This window comes from Lethenteron reissneri, chromosome 31, assembly GCF_015708825.2.
Source record: "Lethenteron reissneri isolate LAM-NWPU_2019-01 chromosome 31, ASM1570882v1, whole genome shotgun sequence".
Classification (NCBI taxonomy): domain Eukaryota; kingdom Metazoa; phylum Chordata; class Hyperoartia; order Petromyzontiformes; family Petromyzontidae; genus Lethenteron; species Lethenteron reissneri.
In genome coordinates this window covers 8,164,841-8,183,249 of record NC_083809.1, presented here as the reverse complement: position 1 = coordinate 8,183,249, position 18,409 = coordinate 8,164,841, and the positions used below count along the sequence as shown (strand labels likewise).

Sequence of the window (18,409 nt, the reverse complement as noted above, 5' to 3'; positions counted from 1 at the left end):
CAGCGAAATGTGAACATTCCACATTCCCGTGGCAGGGACCAGTCTATCGGTGAGACAACCGACGTTGATGTCCGACAGAGTGGTAGATTAGCTGCAATTGGCCATACATCTCAGTGCAGGACCCTCCTGGAAAAGGGGTCGTGGTTATTACGTCGGGCTATGTTGGCTCTATACCTTCTACACCACCACAACCACGTGACTTTTACTTCGTGTTGTGCGCGGTGCTTTTAGCGCCACAGCGCGTGGATTTGTAGCGTTTATTTTAATTTGTTTGCTGGTGACTGTGTATTTCATATCGAAATCGCCTCCAGTGCTTTTGCTGCTGGCGGCAATACAAATTGTTTAAAAGTCAAAAGTCTATACCATTACGAAAGTCTACACCATTACGAAATCTTAAAAAAAAATTTAACATTGTCGAACACCATATGAGACGAGGCTCAAAAGAAAGCTGTCTCTGGTGTGGACCAATCAGTTTCAAAGACAATGCATAAATTACCAGAGTATTGTTTTTCTTTTGCATTTGACTGCAAGTATTGTGGTTAATGTAAACATGATTCCTTGCAAAAGGTGTCAGTTTTGTTGCCACAAAAAGGGGAAAACCCCTATTAGTATGTAACATCTAAACAATCCAGCAGATGACTCAAATACCCCCGCCTGTGTCCGCCCAGCGGTGTGAATTTGTCTCGCCACAGTAAGCGGCGTGGTGGGGTAAAGCGTGGGGTTACTCCCACCTCTTCCACAATGCCCTCCCTTGCCGGCGTGGAAGAGTAGGCCAACATAGCATCGAGAGGACTTCGCGAGCGCTCTCCCTCGTGAGAAGGGGTCCCTTCATCAGAAATGACGTGAGCCTGGGAATTCCAGGGCCCGCGCTTTTGCCAACACAACACAGGGCTCGTTACGTGCCACCGTAATGGATTGTGGGTAAAAGCTTAAAAATTTAACGGCCGAGTGAGTGTCTGTCAGCCCGGCATGAAAAATACAATGGTAAATTAACGCGTCAACAGTCAAAACCGGTCACTTAACCGCGTGCAAATACCGCTGCATCTGCAGATATCCCTGGATACGATCCATTGGTTCAGACAACCCCGTGAGATGATGCATTAATATCTCAGTGTGAATTTATGCGTGTTGAGACAGAGCTTAAATATAGATCAGTTGCGTGAGATTAAATCCGGGACTCGGCGAATGGCGAATGGAAGTCTCCTACCCCAGAGACAACCCGGGCACTGGTCAGCCAAGAATCCCGCCACCCCCAAGACTGCCCCTAGGATCTATTGGTGCTGCCCCTGATGCCGCCTGACGCCCCCTGACGTTGTTGTTGTTGTACGTATGCATGTAGAACTTCTTTCGCACCGTACGTAGCCAACCGCGCTAATCGGAGGTGCGGGGAAAGGACAACAAACTAAGCACAACACAAATGTGATTTTAAATCGAGATGATTTAACAGTGCAGAGCTCCAGTAGCCTTCTAATTTCGGACGGAGGAGCGTTCCAGACGGCCATGGAAGCGCATGTGAAAGCGCGCGATACGGTGACCGTCTTTTTATTTGATGGCCAGCCAAAAGCCGCTGCTTGGGAGGGTGACCGGAATTTTGCGTGGTGGTCTCTGCCGTGCTGTGGTTGTTGTTGTTGTTGTGGTTGTTGTTGTGGTTGGTGGTAGGCCCCGAATTGTTTTCTCTGGGTTGTGCCTCGGCATTGCTCTCTGCCGTGTCTCCTTCACCCCTACCCCCTCCCCTCCTTGACTCCCCCTCCCCTCCTTGTACCCCCTCTCCTCCCTCACCCCCACCCCCTCCCCTCCTTGACCCCCCCCCCCCGTCCCACCCCTCCCCCATCATCTTCCCTATGCAGTCCCTCACCTTTGTTAAAGCATCTCTGAGATATATTTGCAGTTGTAAAAAATAAAAGTTTTTTTTTAAGTTTGCACTTGCTTGCTTGCTTACGCCAATGTTGGTGGAACGGCCTCTACCATAGGGAGCTCTTGACCAGGAACCTCTCGTGTAGGGTATTGGGGCCTACTCAGTGGCGACTGAACTACGTTATCAGCTCAGGTATAGAGAGCTCCTCGATAGATGCCAGTGGTGCTAGTGACTACGTCATCAGCTCAGGGGGTGCGGCAATTATTCAGGTGCGGTCCAAATGTTTGGTTTTGTCTCGCACGGTTGCACCTTCGGCTTATTATAATAGAGCGAACTCCTCTTGCCTAATCACACCATCGTTACCCTCTCGGTCTCGAACATTTAACGCTGTAGGGGAGGCGCTCCATCTTTGAAAAATGCGGCCACTTCAGCTCCGTAGTAGTAGTAGTAGTACGGCTTTGCAATACAATTGACGCAGTATCTAATGAAATGCATATCCCAGAAACGGAGTTTTATGTCCAAAATCCTTTTACTCAAGTTGCACAGTGGTCGTTAAGAAGGTCCCCCAACTCGTATCTTTGGCCCCCACGCTAGTTACGATACTGGGCCTATTCTTTGACTGTGGGCCAGATGTCTTGGAGGAGGTGGGGGCCTGCCCAATTGACCCCACCAGCACCACCACACGGGACCCGCTGACTGGTGCCCAAGTGGCGACCACGTTGATCAGAATTCCAATCCTAGATTTGAAGCTTTCGTGACTGCAATGATTCATATTCTTAGGTTTTTTTCGGTAAAGTCACGTAGGTAAAAACTGTAAATGAATAAAAGTAAAATAAAACAAAATAAAAAATAACGACGTTTCGGAAGCAACACAAGCCTCCGTCTTCAGGTGGAACCGTCACAGCCACGACAGCTGTATCAAGTAAATGAGAGATCACAGGAAATACTACCTACGTGACTTTACCGAAAAAACCTAAGAATAAGAATCCTAATCCTTCGTTAGACTGGAGGGATCCGATGAGCAATGAAGATCTCTTTTTTCACAGACGTCCAGTCGTTTCACAGACGTTTCAGTCGGTTGGACAGACGCGATGGAGCATTCAAAGGAACCTGCACCTATTTTCTCCTGGACATCTGTTAAAAAAGAGCATTACATCTCATCGGATTCCTCTAGTATGAATGCACATTCTGATTCTGTTGCAACTGCCGCGCCCGCCAGGGATAATGAACCAGATGGTTGCGATTATCGGTGAAATACATTTAATTGTTGTTGTTGTCATTCCGCTTGTGAGCCCCGTGTTTGGCCTCCGACTCTAATTGTCAAGACCCCTAAGTGATGGTTGGTTTCGCCTCGGGCAACCCAGGGTGGCGGTAACACGAGGTCCTTAATTGAACGCAACATTCACAGAGGCACTCGCTATTGATTCCGTTTGAAGAGCGCAGTTATTATTATTATTATCAGGAGTAGTTTCCTCGAACTCGTGGCAAATCTGGACCATTCCACTCTCAGTGTAATCTCGGAGTGTTCACGGCGGTGCTTCGTACCTGGGTCGTCCCACTCACTCGTCTCGCACGCCTCACCTCGTCCACCCCCCCCCCCCCCCCCGAAACGTCGTCCCAACGGCGTCGCCTCGTCACCAGAGTCAACCGTCCGTTTGTGTTGGGGAACGGCCCGCCGGAGGTGGACTGTCAAGGAGCTACCACTGAGAGGTCCTTACAAGCGGTCTCTAGTCCCGACCAGTGGATTGGCCGGAGTTATCCCGCGTGCCCTGCCACCCAACATGTGTTACTTGGCAATGAAACCCGCCTCGTTAGTTCCCCGAAGCTGCAATAATGTTGAGGAATTAAGTGCAGAGCCACATTTGCCAGTGATGGGGGATTTTGTTGTTGTTGTTGTTGTTGTTTTCAGGTACTTAACATCTTGCCGCGGTGGCGAGATGTTAACTACCTCGCCTGGTTATACAGGAGGTCGTGGGTTCGAACCCGAGGCTGCTGCCTGTATAGTTGTAGTTTGTATTTCTCTCTCCCCGTGGTCGCGTGGATTTTTCTACTGGTCCTCCGGTTCTTCCCGACACATTTAGAAACACGCGTTTAGAGTGTTTAGGCCGCTGCTATAAATGTCCACGTGATGAGCCACTTCGTTGAGCTGTCATTTGTGATAGCCAGGTCGCTTCTGAAAAAGGGCTAAATAGCTCAGTGGGCCTTACCTTGTAAAACAATAAAATATGTATTCATACATTTTGACCTAAAACTGTCGTGACTGCAGAAATTCATATTCTTTGGTTATTTCGGTAAAGTCACATAGATAAAAAAGGTGAATAAAACTAATATTTTATTATTATTATTTTGTATTCACTTTTAAAAAATCCTATCTACGTGACTTTACCGAAAGAACCAAGGAATATGTATTCATAGTTTTCATCGGCGACGGAGCTGACACCGCCAACTCTCTACCCTTGAGAGCCCCGGCTCAATCACAGATGGCTGAGCACACACACGCGTGGCTTTATGCGTGGCGGTGATCGGCCATCCAAGCACTATCCAGGCTCAACCCGCCTTTAGCTTCCGAGATCTGACGAGCCCGGGCGGATTGTGGTTGATTTCGGTCATAGGCTGATGTGGTAATAGATTATAAATCACTCCCGGTTAGTGGAATGACCCTTCAAGAGCTACACTTCTGCTTGCTTCATTCGTTAAGAAGCTTAGCGGTCAGGACGCAGTAAATTCCCTGTAATTTGTCGTCTGTTCACCTCCTATTTTTCTGACTGCCTTTTCACAGCTTCCGCGGAATAATTATCATCAAAAGACCAGTTTGTTAACTGCTACCCTATCGCTCACACACACACACGCAACAATAACAACAGCCGTGCACGACTAGCGGGCAGTCACGGGACAGACCCAGGTGCAGTGGGTTGACTGACTGAGATGACTGGCCGATGCATCACCTGTGCACCCCAATCTTGTGGCCAGTGCGCTTCTGAAAACGAAGCAGTTATCTCAGTGGGCTTTACCTGGGAATATAAAACAGTTTAGTTGTATTTGTGTTTTTTTTTAAGTAATTTCTTTACCTCTAATATGCTGTACACTCATGTCGTCTTATTTGTATCGTTTGTTGTTGTTGTTCTGACCCGCCCCTACCGGACATCTGTGAAAGAAAGAGCTTTGTAGCTCATCGGATTTCTCCAGTGTAAATCAACATTCTGATTCCGACAAACGGGGAAACATCCACCACCGCCGCCGCTGCGGGCACGGCGTACACGCGAGTGGCGTGTAAAGCGTTTTATTTTATTCCACGTAATTGCTCCCCACGCAATAATTCGTTTAATTTGGTTTAACGCTTCGCGCGGTGGTGCCGTGCGTGTGTGGGAGGTGTCGGGGCTGGCGGGCGTGGGCAGGGCGGGGGGGGGGGCACGTGCCCCCCACGTGCTCCCCACGTGCTCCCCAGACGCACGTGGGGTGCACGGCAACAGCTGGCTACACGGTCACGTTAGACAGGCTGTTTTTTTTTTCTGCACAAATTGGGGGCGATGACACAACTCGTCGAATCATCGACTAAACGCGTTGCTTGATCGGCCGCTTCTTTCGTGGTCGGTTAATTCCACGGGAGCCTCTAAAATAATTTTAAAAAATAAAAATAAAAAATGGCCCATATTCCTGTGTACCGAAGGAGTGTTCGTTGTAAACGCGGGAGGGCAATCGGAGCACCAGGAGAAACCCAACGCGTGCCAGGGGGCAACACCCTATCCCACACAGACAGGACAGACGGGGAGGTTCGAACGAACTTTGCTACACCACCCTCCTCTGGCGAGCCAAGTTACGGCTCCCCATCGACGCACCTCAGATTAGCACGGTTGGTTACGTACGGTGCGAAAAAAGTCCAACATTCATACACATGCCTGCACACAATTTTGATAATACGGTATACACAACAATACTCTACGATCAACATAACCACAATATAATTTGCGGTTTTGAGTCACGTAAAAATACAAAGTACAGGACAGCAAACGTGTTAGTTATTTTTAGAAACTAAAAAACGCTGTCGCGAATGAATAAAAAACACGAAATACTCACGGCGCATTTGACGTGTAAAGGTTTAGAAAATTAACCCGTAAAAACAAAGTTTTTCACTATAAATCCTTTATATGCGTGGCATCGGGGCGGCTAGAGTCCTCTCGTCCTCTGGCTTGAGATGGCTGCCACCTATGGGTCAGATGATTGTCTGCCACCATTAAGCAATTGGTAATTAAATATTTAAAACAATTTCTCTAAACAGTGTAAAATTTGAGAAAAAATTTTCACGAAAATAAATTGTCACGCACAACGAGTCTGTGTGCAAAATGTCAGCTCGATTAGATCACGGGAAGTGGGTTAAAAACGACCGAAAGATTTGCACGGTCGTAAGCAAGCAAGCAAGCACGCAAGCACGCAAGCAAGCAAGTGAACTTAATATAAAGGATTTAAAAATGCATTTCAATGAATGGCATAGTTTCAAATACGTGCATTTGAAATCCACGCAGACGGTAGGGGTACGGTCCGTCTGTGTTGTGTGGACAGTCCACTCACTCACCCTGCCTGCAAAGTTCCGGGCCCGGCATGCAACGCACGTGAGCAGCGGCGCACCTCATTATGATCCCACCTCAACACGACCCCACAGACCTCATTAATTCAACTTCTCCTCCCTCTCCTCCTGCTGCTCCCTCTCCTGCTCCCTCTCCTCCTCCATTTCCCCACCCTCACTGAAGTCGACTTAACCACCACCCCCTTCACCTCACCGCTACCCCCCCCCCCCCCTCTGCGTGGCGCGAGACCCCAAAGCATAATTTTTTATTTTCTATTTTTAGTTTAACAGGCGAAGGCCCCACTAGAAGCTATGTAGCGATTTTTTTTTTTCATAAGCGACCTGGCTATCGTGTGGACATTGACAGCAGTCACATATCTTCTTGGTTCTTTCGGTAAAGTCACGTAGAAGGGAAATAATAAAATAATAAAATAAAATATAATAAAATAATTCTCACGACGTTTCGGCCACAACGCAAGCAGCCGTCCTCAGGTGTTCTCCACCTGGTGTTCTCCACCTGAGGACGGCTGCTTGCGTTGTGGCCGAAACGTCGTGAGAATTATTTTATTAAGTTTAATTTTTATTATTTTATTATTTCCATTCTACGTGACTTTACCGAAAGAACCAAGAAGATGAATCCCTGCAGTCACGAAAGCTTTAAATTGAAGCAGTCACATACTCTAAACGCGTGTTGATTCTGAATGTGGAGGGGGTGGGGGTGGGGGGGAAATCGGGAGGACCCGAAAATCATCCACGCGACCACGGGCAAAGTGAACCATGCAAACTCCAAATATATAGGCGTAAGGGTCGGGACTCCTGTGTATCAAGCGAGGGAGTTAACATCTCGCCACCGTGACGCCCATGAGCATCATCATCATCATCCACGTGCTGCCTCTCTCCACGTGCACCTCACGCGCACAAATATCCATCTTCACCACCATCACCGTGACGTCGTCACGGCTGAGATTTTAGCGGGGGGAGGAGGGGGGTGAGAGTGCACGTGGTGCGGTGGGGGGGGCAAGCCGGGGCTTGAATAATGAATTAAAGGGAGCTTCCAGCCCACGCTCATTAAATTGCAATAGAGAGGGCATTTGATAGCGCAGGCAACCGTGGCCGGCATTGCGATGGGGGTGGGGGGGAGGCGAACAGGCGCGAGAACCCTCGCCCAGTACGCTCCGGCTCGGATGGTTAGACGAGAGAATCAAAATCATGACGTGTATTTATTCTCGAGGAATCCGATGAGCTAAATTGACACTGAGTTTGGCTTTTGCTAATTCCAAACTAAATCTAAACGTGACTTTTTCTATGTATATGGGCCCGCCATGCTGGCGAGATGTTAACTACCTCGCCTGGTATACAGGAGGTCGTGGGTTCGAGCACGACCCTGACGCCTGTTTATTTGGAGTTTGCATGCTGGATTTTTCTCCGGGATCTTCCCTCCGCGTTAAGAAACATGGATTTAGACTATTTGGCTGCAATCGTTTTGCTCGTTGAGATATCATTTGGGGCCACGTTGCTTCTGAAAAAGAGCTATATAGCCCAGTGGGCCTTACCCTGGTAAAATGCAAAAAAAAGTAGTAGTTTAAAATTTCTATGTGCGGAAATGTTTATGCCGGTTTGATGCACGAAGTCTCGGGCATTTCCATGGGACGCGACACATCTTTAACATGTAAGCAAAGCGAGGAGCTGCAGCATTAACATAAGGACGTTTGAGGCATGTTGCATTGTCCGTGTCACGACGATTACTGTGCCGGTGGGAGAGCCAGACTTTGACAACACAAAAGGGCCAGTTGAAAAGAATCTTACTTCCACCTTTGAATACAGATGCGCGTGGAGGATAATATTTATTTCATAACATAGATAGTCAAAATCACCTTGGGCGTTCTGAATAGAACGTAGCTAGGCAGTGCTAATAAGTAGATATAGATATTATCCGGGATATGTTTCTAAGCAGACACAATCACGATGATGAGCTTGCGATTGGTGGGACACGTGTGCGGGAAGGCGGAGGGCAGGTTAAGGAGACTGGCTAGTGGAGTGGCATCCAGAGGGCATCCATCAAGGGGAAGACCTCGAGCCAGATGGTAGCAAAGAGTAAGAGCAGATTTTTTAGGTCACGTCTTGGCCTTGCGATAGTTTTCAGGATCTCGAGCAGAATGTACGGAGGCAATGGCAAAGTCTCGTGGCTTCAACGGCATTGGTTGTGAGTGATGCCCTTTTGACCTTTGAATCTTGGGCATTCCGAGTAAATCCGATGGGTCGTAGAACGATCGCCGCGTCTTTAGCCGTCCCGGTGATTCATTCGACTCTTAGCTCCGCGCGGTCCTTTGTGACTCACGGACCTTAAAGATTAAAATGTTTGGGTGTCTAATCAAATTGCGGAAAATTACTGCGAGCCTTTGATCGAGCTCGTGGCGATCGCTATGGCTGCGGGACATCGCCCATCGCCCAACCTCGTTGTCACAATCATAATCTGTAGTTATGCTGGAGGAATCGGACGAGCTAACCCCCCCCAAAAAAACCCTCTATTATAGCCGTAAAGCTCTTTTTGTTCCCACAGATGTCCAAGAAGTTGTCACCTTCAACAACAACAACAAGAAAAACACAAAGAGGTAGTACGCCGATTGCTTCTCGAGATGCGGTTTTCTGGGCGACTCGGCTGAGAGAGAGAGACGGGGTGCAACGCTGTGCGGCGCGGCAAGGAGGCATTCGAGTGAAAGAGACCGATTGGGGTGTCGTACGAAAGCCGGACAATTATAGCGACAATGTCACGGACTTTTACGAGAAATCCCTGCCAAGTGTCTCAGAGGTAGAGTGAGCGGCTGGAGATCTGTCGGGGGGGGGGGGGGTGTTGGGGTGTGACTCAGCTCGTCCTTCAGCCCTCCCGGGGTTGATGGCACGGGTACCAACGTTAGGGAGGGGGGTCAACAGTATAGTTGACCTGCCCCCGCCATAGGAATGTGACGTTTCCACCACTGGCTCAGGCCTTCATACAGGACATGCGCGCCGATGCCTCAATGTTGACTCGAATAGAGGTCAAGTGCTCGACTAAGCCTCGCTGAGTTTCAATAATATTGTAAGGAGGATCCTGCACTTGGATAATTGGCCGATTAATTTTGAAGGGACCGTGTTCAAAAGTGAGAAAAGTAAACCAGAGTACCGGAGAAAGCCTGCAAACCACGAAATGGGATAAGAGAAATACAGGGTGCTTAAATGTTTTTTTACACTTTTGAGAATTTGCAACGACACCACACGAAATGTGGCCGCCTCCGGGCTCTGGAGACCACCTGGAGAAGATGAGAGACCCTTTGATTTTTTGAAGCTATTAACATGACATTTGTTATCATGTTACAGTGTATTGTCCGTTCTTTTTTCCATTGAAAACGATAGTCCCATGTAAGTGTTCACATTTTTTTGCAGCACCCTGTATATTTCATAATCATATACATTCCGCAATATACAAATCTCAACTTCTAAAGCTCTGCCATCTATTGCCTCAAAATCGCCGCTCCCGTCTCATCAGAGTGTCCGGCATTCACGACTGGTGCCGGCGGGCAGACAACGCGCGTGCCGGACCAAGCGGTACGTGGCCACGGTAATCTGGTCACCGCCTCTCCGCGTGTTAAAATCTACGGTGTGTTCGATGCCATCGCGACGCCGACGTTACCACGGAACTCGGAGTCGGTGCTACGACTCCGGATTAACACCCGCCAACAATCCGGGGGGGGGGGCGGGGGGCATATCTCGAGCCTCGACTCGCTCACGGCCGTCATACCGCGAACCACACAAAGCGAGCGTAGAAACCCCCCTTTAATCTGCCGTGAAGGGGGGAAAGAGGCAAGCCCCTGCAATTGCGCGCTCACACCACCGCTGGCAAGATGGGCCTCTGCTAGACGGAGGTTTCAGAGGGCCCCCCGCGGAGAGTCAGTGACCAGATTGCCGTGGCCACGTGCCGCTTGCGCCCTTCTGTCACGATTCTTGACCGTCAGCCATCAAAGTCCGCGAACAAATGGGCAACAACAACAGCAACACAAAAACAAGCATAACCCGTAAAAACAAAGTGTTTCACTATAAATCCTTTATATGCGTGGCGGCTAAAGTCCTCTCGTCCTCTGGCTTGAGATGGCTGCCACATATGGGTCAGATGATTGCCTGCCACCATTAAGCAATTGGTAATTAAACATCTTTTTTTTTTCCTAAAAAGTGTCAAATTTTGGAGAGAAAAAATTTCACGAAAATTAATGTCAAGCACAACGAGTCTGTGTGGAAAATGTCAGCTCGATTGGATCACGGGAAGTGGGTTAAAAAAACGACCGAAATATTTGCACGGTCGTAAGTGCGCAAGCAAGCAAGCAAGTGAACTTAATATAAAGGATTTAATAATAATAATACACTTCAATCGACATATCGAAAAAGGTCGAGCGAAAATTCGCGTTTGTGGCCAGTGTCCCATGCTGTGATCAAAGCCCGGCAAGTGGCGTTGGTGGCCACGCTGCTGCCTGTTTACCGAGCGCGGCGGCAGGCAAGCAGCGAGGGTTGGTGGGTCACTGAGCAAGCGCTTCGAATCTCCCTTCAACGCGGGCGTCGAGGAGGAGGAAGTCGTGCTTTCTTGGCTCGTCGTGAGAAAGGCGGTACAGCCAATGGACTGACCTCCGTCTGTTACCGTCTGTAACGGACGGGGGGGGGGGGGGTGTCGCTACCATTAACGGGCGTGGGTTTTACTTCGGGTGCTCCATTTTTCTCCCGCTTGTAAAACGAATGCCCACATTTAATTGGCTTAAACAAATCTTAAGATAAAAAAAAGAAACCGATGGAGCGGCGAGGACCCTCGTGAGAAAGAAAAATTGGACTCATCGTTGTTATCACACGTGTAAGACACACCGGCTACCTAAGGCAGTGCAGCAAGTAGATTGCAGACACAACTGTGATGTGGAATTTGAGTGTTCTCCCTGAGTATCTATCGATTTTTAGTCCAGGCACTGTTTACCGCGGGGGCTAAAACGTTCACCCTGTATTTATTTATTCATGTTAGACAATCATTGGTGACCGGGTTGAGGTTATAAACCCTCTTACACTTGAGAACTTGCTTTAATCACGGACGGCTGATACTCAGATTCGAACCCAGGCTCCCATCGGTCCCGGGGGCTTGAGTTATTAACCCCCCCGTCCCCTCCCCTCCCCTCCCACCGGGGCACTCAGCCAGAACGCCGTTGCAAGTTTATAGGACGGGGAAATCGGTTTGGTTGACCATTGACCTTCCAGCCATCAAAAGGTTACAGCAAATCCTCAGCGCCAAACAAGCGGCACAATTTCAGTTAATTAGAAGGGCCGCGGTGGGGGTGGCGTGTCGTGGGAGGGGGTTGTGGGAGGTTACCTCGCCACTGATACAGCAGTGGCTAGGAGATGTTAACTCCCTCGCCACGTGTGCAGGAGGCCGTGGGTTCGATCCCGACCCTGACGCCTGCTGCTGTATATTTGGAGTTCGCGTGCCTCTCTTTCTCTCTCCCCGTGGTCGCGTGGATTTTTCTCCCGGGTCCTCCGGTTTTTTTTTCCTCCACATTTAGAATCAAAATCACGCGTTTTTTGTTTACTACGTGGCTACTGCTATAAATGAACACGTGACGAGAAGCCACTTCGTTGAGCTCGCATTTGTTGCCAGGTCGCTTCTGATAAAAAAAAAATCTATATAGCTCAATGGTCCTTACCTGGTAAAAATTTTATAGTTTCGCTTTTGCTAACACGCTGCTTTATTCACCCCATGCACGACTAATTTTAGCAGACCAAATAATTCCTGCCTTCATTAGCTACCTGCAGGAAGATTAGATTCCAATACAGCTGACGCCTGCCGTCCTGCATCCCGTGAAGAAGATTGCATCGGATATTGTTAACAAAGTCGAGGCGGGGGGAGGGAGGGAGGGGGGAGGGAGGGAGGGGGCGGATGGTGGGGGGAGGGGGCGGATGGTGGGGGGAGGGGGCGGATGGTGGGGGGAGGGGTGCATTCGGGGCAATAAACACATCAACACAGAGATGCGACAATTCCCAGAAGGCGCGTCCCATAAGTGTGCAGGGCGCGTGTTGTTTGGGATCTCGCATTCATCAGTGGGTAGGGAGGGGAGGGAGGGAGGGAGGTTAGGAGGGAGAGGGGGGAGGGGAGGGGGGGCAGATTGGACCTCGCAATCCAGAGGGCGTCGATTCATCTCTCCACGCCGACTAAAATACACCCCCCACCACCCCCTGCCGTTTGTCCATCTAAGCAGTATAAGTGGACACGCTACATTTAGTTGCTCCAGCGGCAGATCGCGTGTTGTGGGGGTAACGTGTGAGCACTCCCACCACTTCCAACACGTCTGGTCAGCAGGGAAGAGTAGACCAAATACCACTGTAGAGCTCCCTCTAGTGGAGGCTCTTCCGCCAGCAGCCGCGCGAGCAAACTAACGATTGAACAATTTTTTGTTATTTTTCTAGGTGATGCCCGCTGAGCAATACAGCTCTCTTTCAGAAGAGACCTGGCCACAAATAATAGCTCAAGGAAGCGGGCTCATCATGTCGAAATTGAAAGCAGTCAAATACTCTAAACGCGTGTTTCTAAATGCGGAGGGGAAAACCGGAAGGACCCGGAGAAAAAAATCCACGCGACCACAGGGAGAACATTAAAAAATACAGGCATCAGCCTAGGGATCGAACCCACGACCTCATGTATACCAGGTGAAGTAGTTAACAAAATATTGCCACCGCAAGACAGAAATTGCAGGGCTTGCACCTTTAACTTTTGACCGAGAAACAAGGGCAAGTGTGGCATGTGGTGACTTACGCGCACGTTCGCGTGTGCCAATCGGCGCATTCGTTACGAACATTTCATTGGAGACGATTGCCGATTCCTGACTTTTTGAACCGGTTCTCAGTTTCGAAAACGGTTACTGGTTACCATTTAGCAACCCTGTAACGGTCCACGCTGCGTACCTTACCGGCGGTGGAGGGGTGGCGCAGTGATTGGCGCACTGCGCTGCGAACTCGGCGACTCGAGTTCCATTTCCATCCCCCGGCTAACATCAGTGGCGAGTGATATCTGACCTCCTCCCCACCCAGCCAACAACCCACTTCACCAACCAGCATTGCACAATGCGGTGAAGTATGGTCAAAGAATCCCCAAAGATGGGCACGGCGTGGGGATGGGAGGCTCTCGTCCGGAATTGGATTTACAAAGATCTGAAAATCACCGTAAAATTGCTTAATTTTTATTGATAGAAAAACATTCTGCACATATTAAACCTAGCGATGAAGCTACTACTACTGGTGTAGCCACGGTTAGGGCATGAATGGATACAATCAAAACTTGTCGTCGACCTCGTCTAGGTCGACTCAGCCTTGAATTCATCCAGCACTGTACCCGATGCTGTGCGTAAACATTGTAGCGAGCGAGGGGAAGGAAACGGCTGATTTGTGATGATGAGACGAGCGGAGGATGGAGCAAATGTGGCGTCACTGAGCTCATGATGCCCAAGGGAGAGAGAGAGAGAGAGAGAAAAAAAATTGTCGAGAGATGCTCTGTACGAAAAGATGTCCGGAATGTGATCAAATGGAACGTGGACAACATATTTTACCTCCATTAAAAAAAACACAAAAAAAATCCCCCACTCAATGCAGGGTCAAATATTTGCGGACCTCTTGTATCATTTCATGTCTTTATTTATCTTACAAAAAAAATTCGCAGTGAAGGAGGTAGGTGGCTTTAGTAAAGCGGCCTGTTTTTTTTGTATTCGCTTAAAGTGGGGCCATCTCCCATTCATGTCGAGCACGTGGATGGAAGCTAGACGATCGCGGAGAGAGCCCGCGACTTGAGAGCTCTCGCTGCCTTGTGTACGCGTCTCTCTCTCTCTGTGTCTGTCTCGTTGTGCACGTGTGAGCGAGTGCGCTGTGTTATGTGCGGGGAGCGGTGGTGTAGCGGTTAGGGCGCTGCGCTACGAGCCCGGCGTCCCGACTTCGATTGCCGCTCACGTCAGTGACGAATATCTGAACCGGTCATGGGCTTTCCCTAGGTCGACTCAGCCTCAAATTAGTACCTAATGCGGTGTGTAAACATCGCCACTAAGGAGACAAAGGCGGCCGGACGTGGTACTGGCCACCCACCCCATCGTGTGCCGATACAGCCTTCATAGGTGCTCGCAAACAGCACTTGCCCCAATAGTCTATTAAGGCTATTTGGGGGATCTTTGTCTTTGTTGGGGAGCGATCATTTAGCCATTAGCTCGATGGGCTACGAACCCGGCGGTCCGAGTTCGATTTCCGCTCCCGGGCCAACATAAGTGACGAATATCTGAAGTGGTCATGGGCCTCCCCTAGGTCGATTCAGCCTCAGATGAGTACCTAGTGCGGTGTGTAAACATCGCCACTGGGGAGACAAAGGCGGTTGGGCGTGGTTCTGGCTACCCACCCCCTCGCGTGCCGTGCCGGCCTTACAAAGTTCTCGCTAACAGCACTTGCCTCATCAGTCTGTTAAGGCTACACGGCAAATCTGTGTCTTTGTTGCATTACATACACACACACATAGAATTACACCGATAAAATATAATGAGTGTCCTTATTTTGTCGGTGTCTGCATTCATTAACACGTACAATTAAGGACAGACAATTCCCTAGAGATTTCCAAGATACACTACTTTGGAAATATATGCTCTCGGGATCTGCAGCCACTAGAGGCCATGAATGCGTGTTCCCATCATGCGAATGTGTTAATGTTAAAAGTCGTCCTTGCACACCATCGATAACGCATTTCTTTTTTTTTGTCACCAGAGATTCGAAATAGAGTTATGTAAAATTATAAATAGCCGACGTTGGAGAGATACCCAGAGAGTCAGTGAGATAGAGATGAGAAAATAGCGTTCTCGTGAAACGAAAAGAGATATGGTGAGAGAGATGAAGATGGTGTGGCGGTGGTTGTCGGAGAATTATAGCGAGCTGTGAGGATTGTGGAGAGGGGAAGAAAGAGAGTTGATGTGATTGTCGAGAGACTCAACGAGCGAGCGCGATGGGGAGGGGAGAGAGAGCGAGAGAGCGAGCAAAACAAGTTAACTGGTGAGATGTAGGGAGAGTGTCAGGAGAGTTGGTGAGCGACGTGGGGAGGGGGGTAGAGACGAGAGATCTATTGAGGAGGAGGAGGAGGAGAGAGACAGGAGAGCTGACAAGGTCACGACAGAGTCAAGAGCTGGTCAATAAACAGCACGCGGTGTAGATGCTGCCGACGTGTGTTGGGGTTAGGGTTGGGGTTAGGGTTGGGGTTGGGCATCGAGTTGGTGGCTGCGCAGTCACCTCCGCGTCTGTGCGCTCTCCAAGGTACCGCTCCTCCGCGCGATTCGCGGCGGGAGACACAGAGAACCGGTGACACGGGGACACGGGGGAGGGAGATGGTGGAGATACCAAGACACGGACAGAGACACGGGTACATTGGCGCACGGGTGCACAGAGACGGAGTAAGGGGGCGAGTAGGCGCGTGGGAGAGCAGAAGCACGGATACGGGAAGAGACGCTCTGACACGGTAACCTGGAGACACGGGGGAGTCACGGAGGACACGGGGACATGGAGAGTCACGGGGACGCTGGGGACATAGAGAGTGACGAGGACACGGTGACACTGGGGAGTCACGGGTACACGGGGAGTCACGGAGACACGTGGGAATCACCGGGATACGGGGACACGGGGGAGTCACGGGGACACGAGGACATGGAGAGTCACGGTGACACGGGAACGCGGGGACACGGTGACGCGTCGTGTAGCCGGAGCCACAATGAGGCGCGAATCCCGGAGAGATGCGCGGTCGGGTTACTGGGTGCACCTAGACTGGCACTGACCTTGAGGGCGTCCGACAGGATGGGTATATTGGCTTGTGTGTGCACGTTTGTGTGTGTATATATATGTGTGTGGTGGGGAGCGGTAGTGTAGCGGTTAGCGCGCTGCGCTATGAACCCAGCGACACGAGTTCAATTCCCGCTCACGGCCAACACCAGTGACGATTATCTGAACCGGTCCCGGGCCTCCCCTAGGTCGACTCAGCCTCAAATGAGTACCTGGTGCGGTGTGTAAACATTGCCACTAGGGAGACAAAGGCGGTCGGGCGTGGTGCTGGCCACCCACCCCCTCGTGTGCCGTTCCGGCCTTCATAGGTGCTCGCTAACAGCACTTGCCCCTACAGTCTGTTAAGGCTATATGGGGGATCTTTGTCTTTGTGTGTGTGTGTGGAGGGACCTGGGTTCGATTATCGGCCCCGGCTAACATCGGTCACGAGTTACAATCTGAACCAGTTTCGTTCAGACGAGTGCTCATTGCGATGTGTAAACGTCAGCGACAGGGAGACAAAGGCGGCCGAGCGTGGTGGTAGCGGCCACACAGCCCTCCTCGGGCGCTGTCCGTACCGGTCTTCATAGGCGCTCGCTAACAGCACTTGCCCTAACGGTCTGTTCAGACCGTACGGTAATCTTTAGTCTTGAATATGCATTGGCGAGTATACACATGCACGTGTGCGTTTGCATACGGATAGGCATGTACGTACACGAGTGTGTGTGGGCGAGGTATCCAGCAGTGGAGAACTCATGATTGATGGTGATGGTAGGTAAGTGAAAACATGTATGCGCTGGTATGGTTACACGGGTATATACACACCGGTATGCATGCACATATACGAATGCAAAGTATGTACATTTACGTGTACATACTTAGTAGGTAAGCACAGGTGCGTGTGCGCATGTATGCATGTACAGGTCTATATGCGCGGCTGGGTGTGCACACGTCTGCACAGGTATGTGTGGGTGTGCACACGTGTGCATCTGCACAGGTGTGTGTGGGTGTGCACACGTGTGTATCTGCACAGGTGTGTGTGGGTGTGCACACGTGTGCATCTCCACGTGTGTGGGAGTGCACACGTGTGCATCTCCACGTGTGTGGGTGTACCGGCTCAGGTGCGCCGCTCCGCGACGGAGAATCATCCGAAGTTCCGGTCATAATCCCCCGTTGGCTCCGGCGAGGCAACCGCTCTCAGGCAGCAGATGCGTGTGTCCCTCTCCCCTCTCTCTCCCCTCTATCCCTTCGTGTCTCTCTCCGCTTCTCTTCTTCTTTCCTCTCACTCGACACACGTGCGCTCTCTGGCCGCGGTGATGCGCGCGACACAGTACGTCCTTGCGTCTCTGCTCCCCGACTCTCTCTCTCTCTCTCTCTGCCCGTGCACCCGCTCTTACCAATTGCGTCTTACGATGATTATTCCTACGCTGATGAGGCTGCTGCTGATGCTGATAACGGTCGTGTGTGTGTGTGTGAAAACATAGGCTATCGCAGATTAGGGTTTTTATCCTCCCTTACCGGTGGCTTTATAATGCAAAGGGGTCCCGACTCTCTCCTCTCTCCTCTCTCTCTAGCTCTCGTCTCGGCCGCTCTCTCGCGAGCCTGGATGATGTGCGAATGAATGCGCGGTGCACACGGCAGAGAGAGAGAGGGAGGGGGAAAGAACGGGGGAGAGGGAGGGAGGAGTGAGAGGGAGGGAGGGATGGAGGCAGACCAAAGTCAAATGGGGAGGAGCGATGCAAGGATTGAAGAGGATGGTGGAGGATACAGGGTTGAATGCTGTTTCAGACCAGTGCCAAATCTCTCGTTCGCTGTCTGGCGTAACGGCACGACCTGCAAGGAGGGAGCGAACCTGACGCCACGGAGAGCGACGGCTTTCTTTGGGGTGCACCCCATCCTGCATCCCCCCCTCCCCGCCACGTCCCTTCCTCTCGCATTTGCCTTTATGGGCTACAATCGTGTCCGGCACTAAAATGTGCTGAATGCAACACGGCGTTAATAGGCAGAGGCTGGAAGAGAGAGCGAGAGAGATAATGCATCGTGACACCAACGGGAGGGAGGGATGGAGGAGAGGGAGGGAGGGAGGGGAGCGAGGGGAGGGAGGGTCTGTAGGGGATGTAATTTGCATATAGGGGTTAGGATGAGAGGTCGGGGCTAATTGCGCT

At 50.5% G+C, this 18,409-nt stretch overlaps 1 protein-coding gene across 1 annotated transcript in view; it reads right to left on the bottom strand.

The window, feature by feature from the left end:
- Positions 1–17,845, bottom strand: part of LOC133349755 (inactive dipeptidyl peptidase 10-like) — a 541,620-nt gene extending 523,775 nt beyond the window's left edge. Inside the window, exon 1 of the mRNA XM_061563474.1 lies at positions 17,358–17,845. Within this exon, the coding sequence (XP_061419458.1) occupies positions 17,358–17,408 (51 nt within the window). The 5' untranslated portion in view covers positions 17,409–17,845. The remainder of the gene's footprint in view (positions 1–17,357) is intronic.
- Between the last annotated feature and the right edge of the window lie 564 nt (positions 17,846–18,409).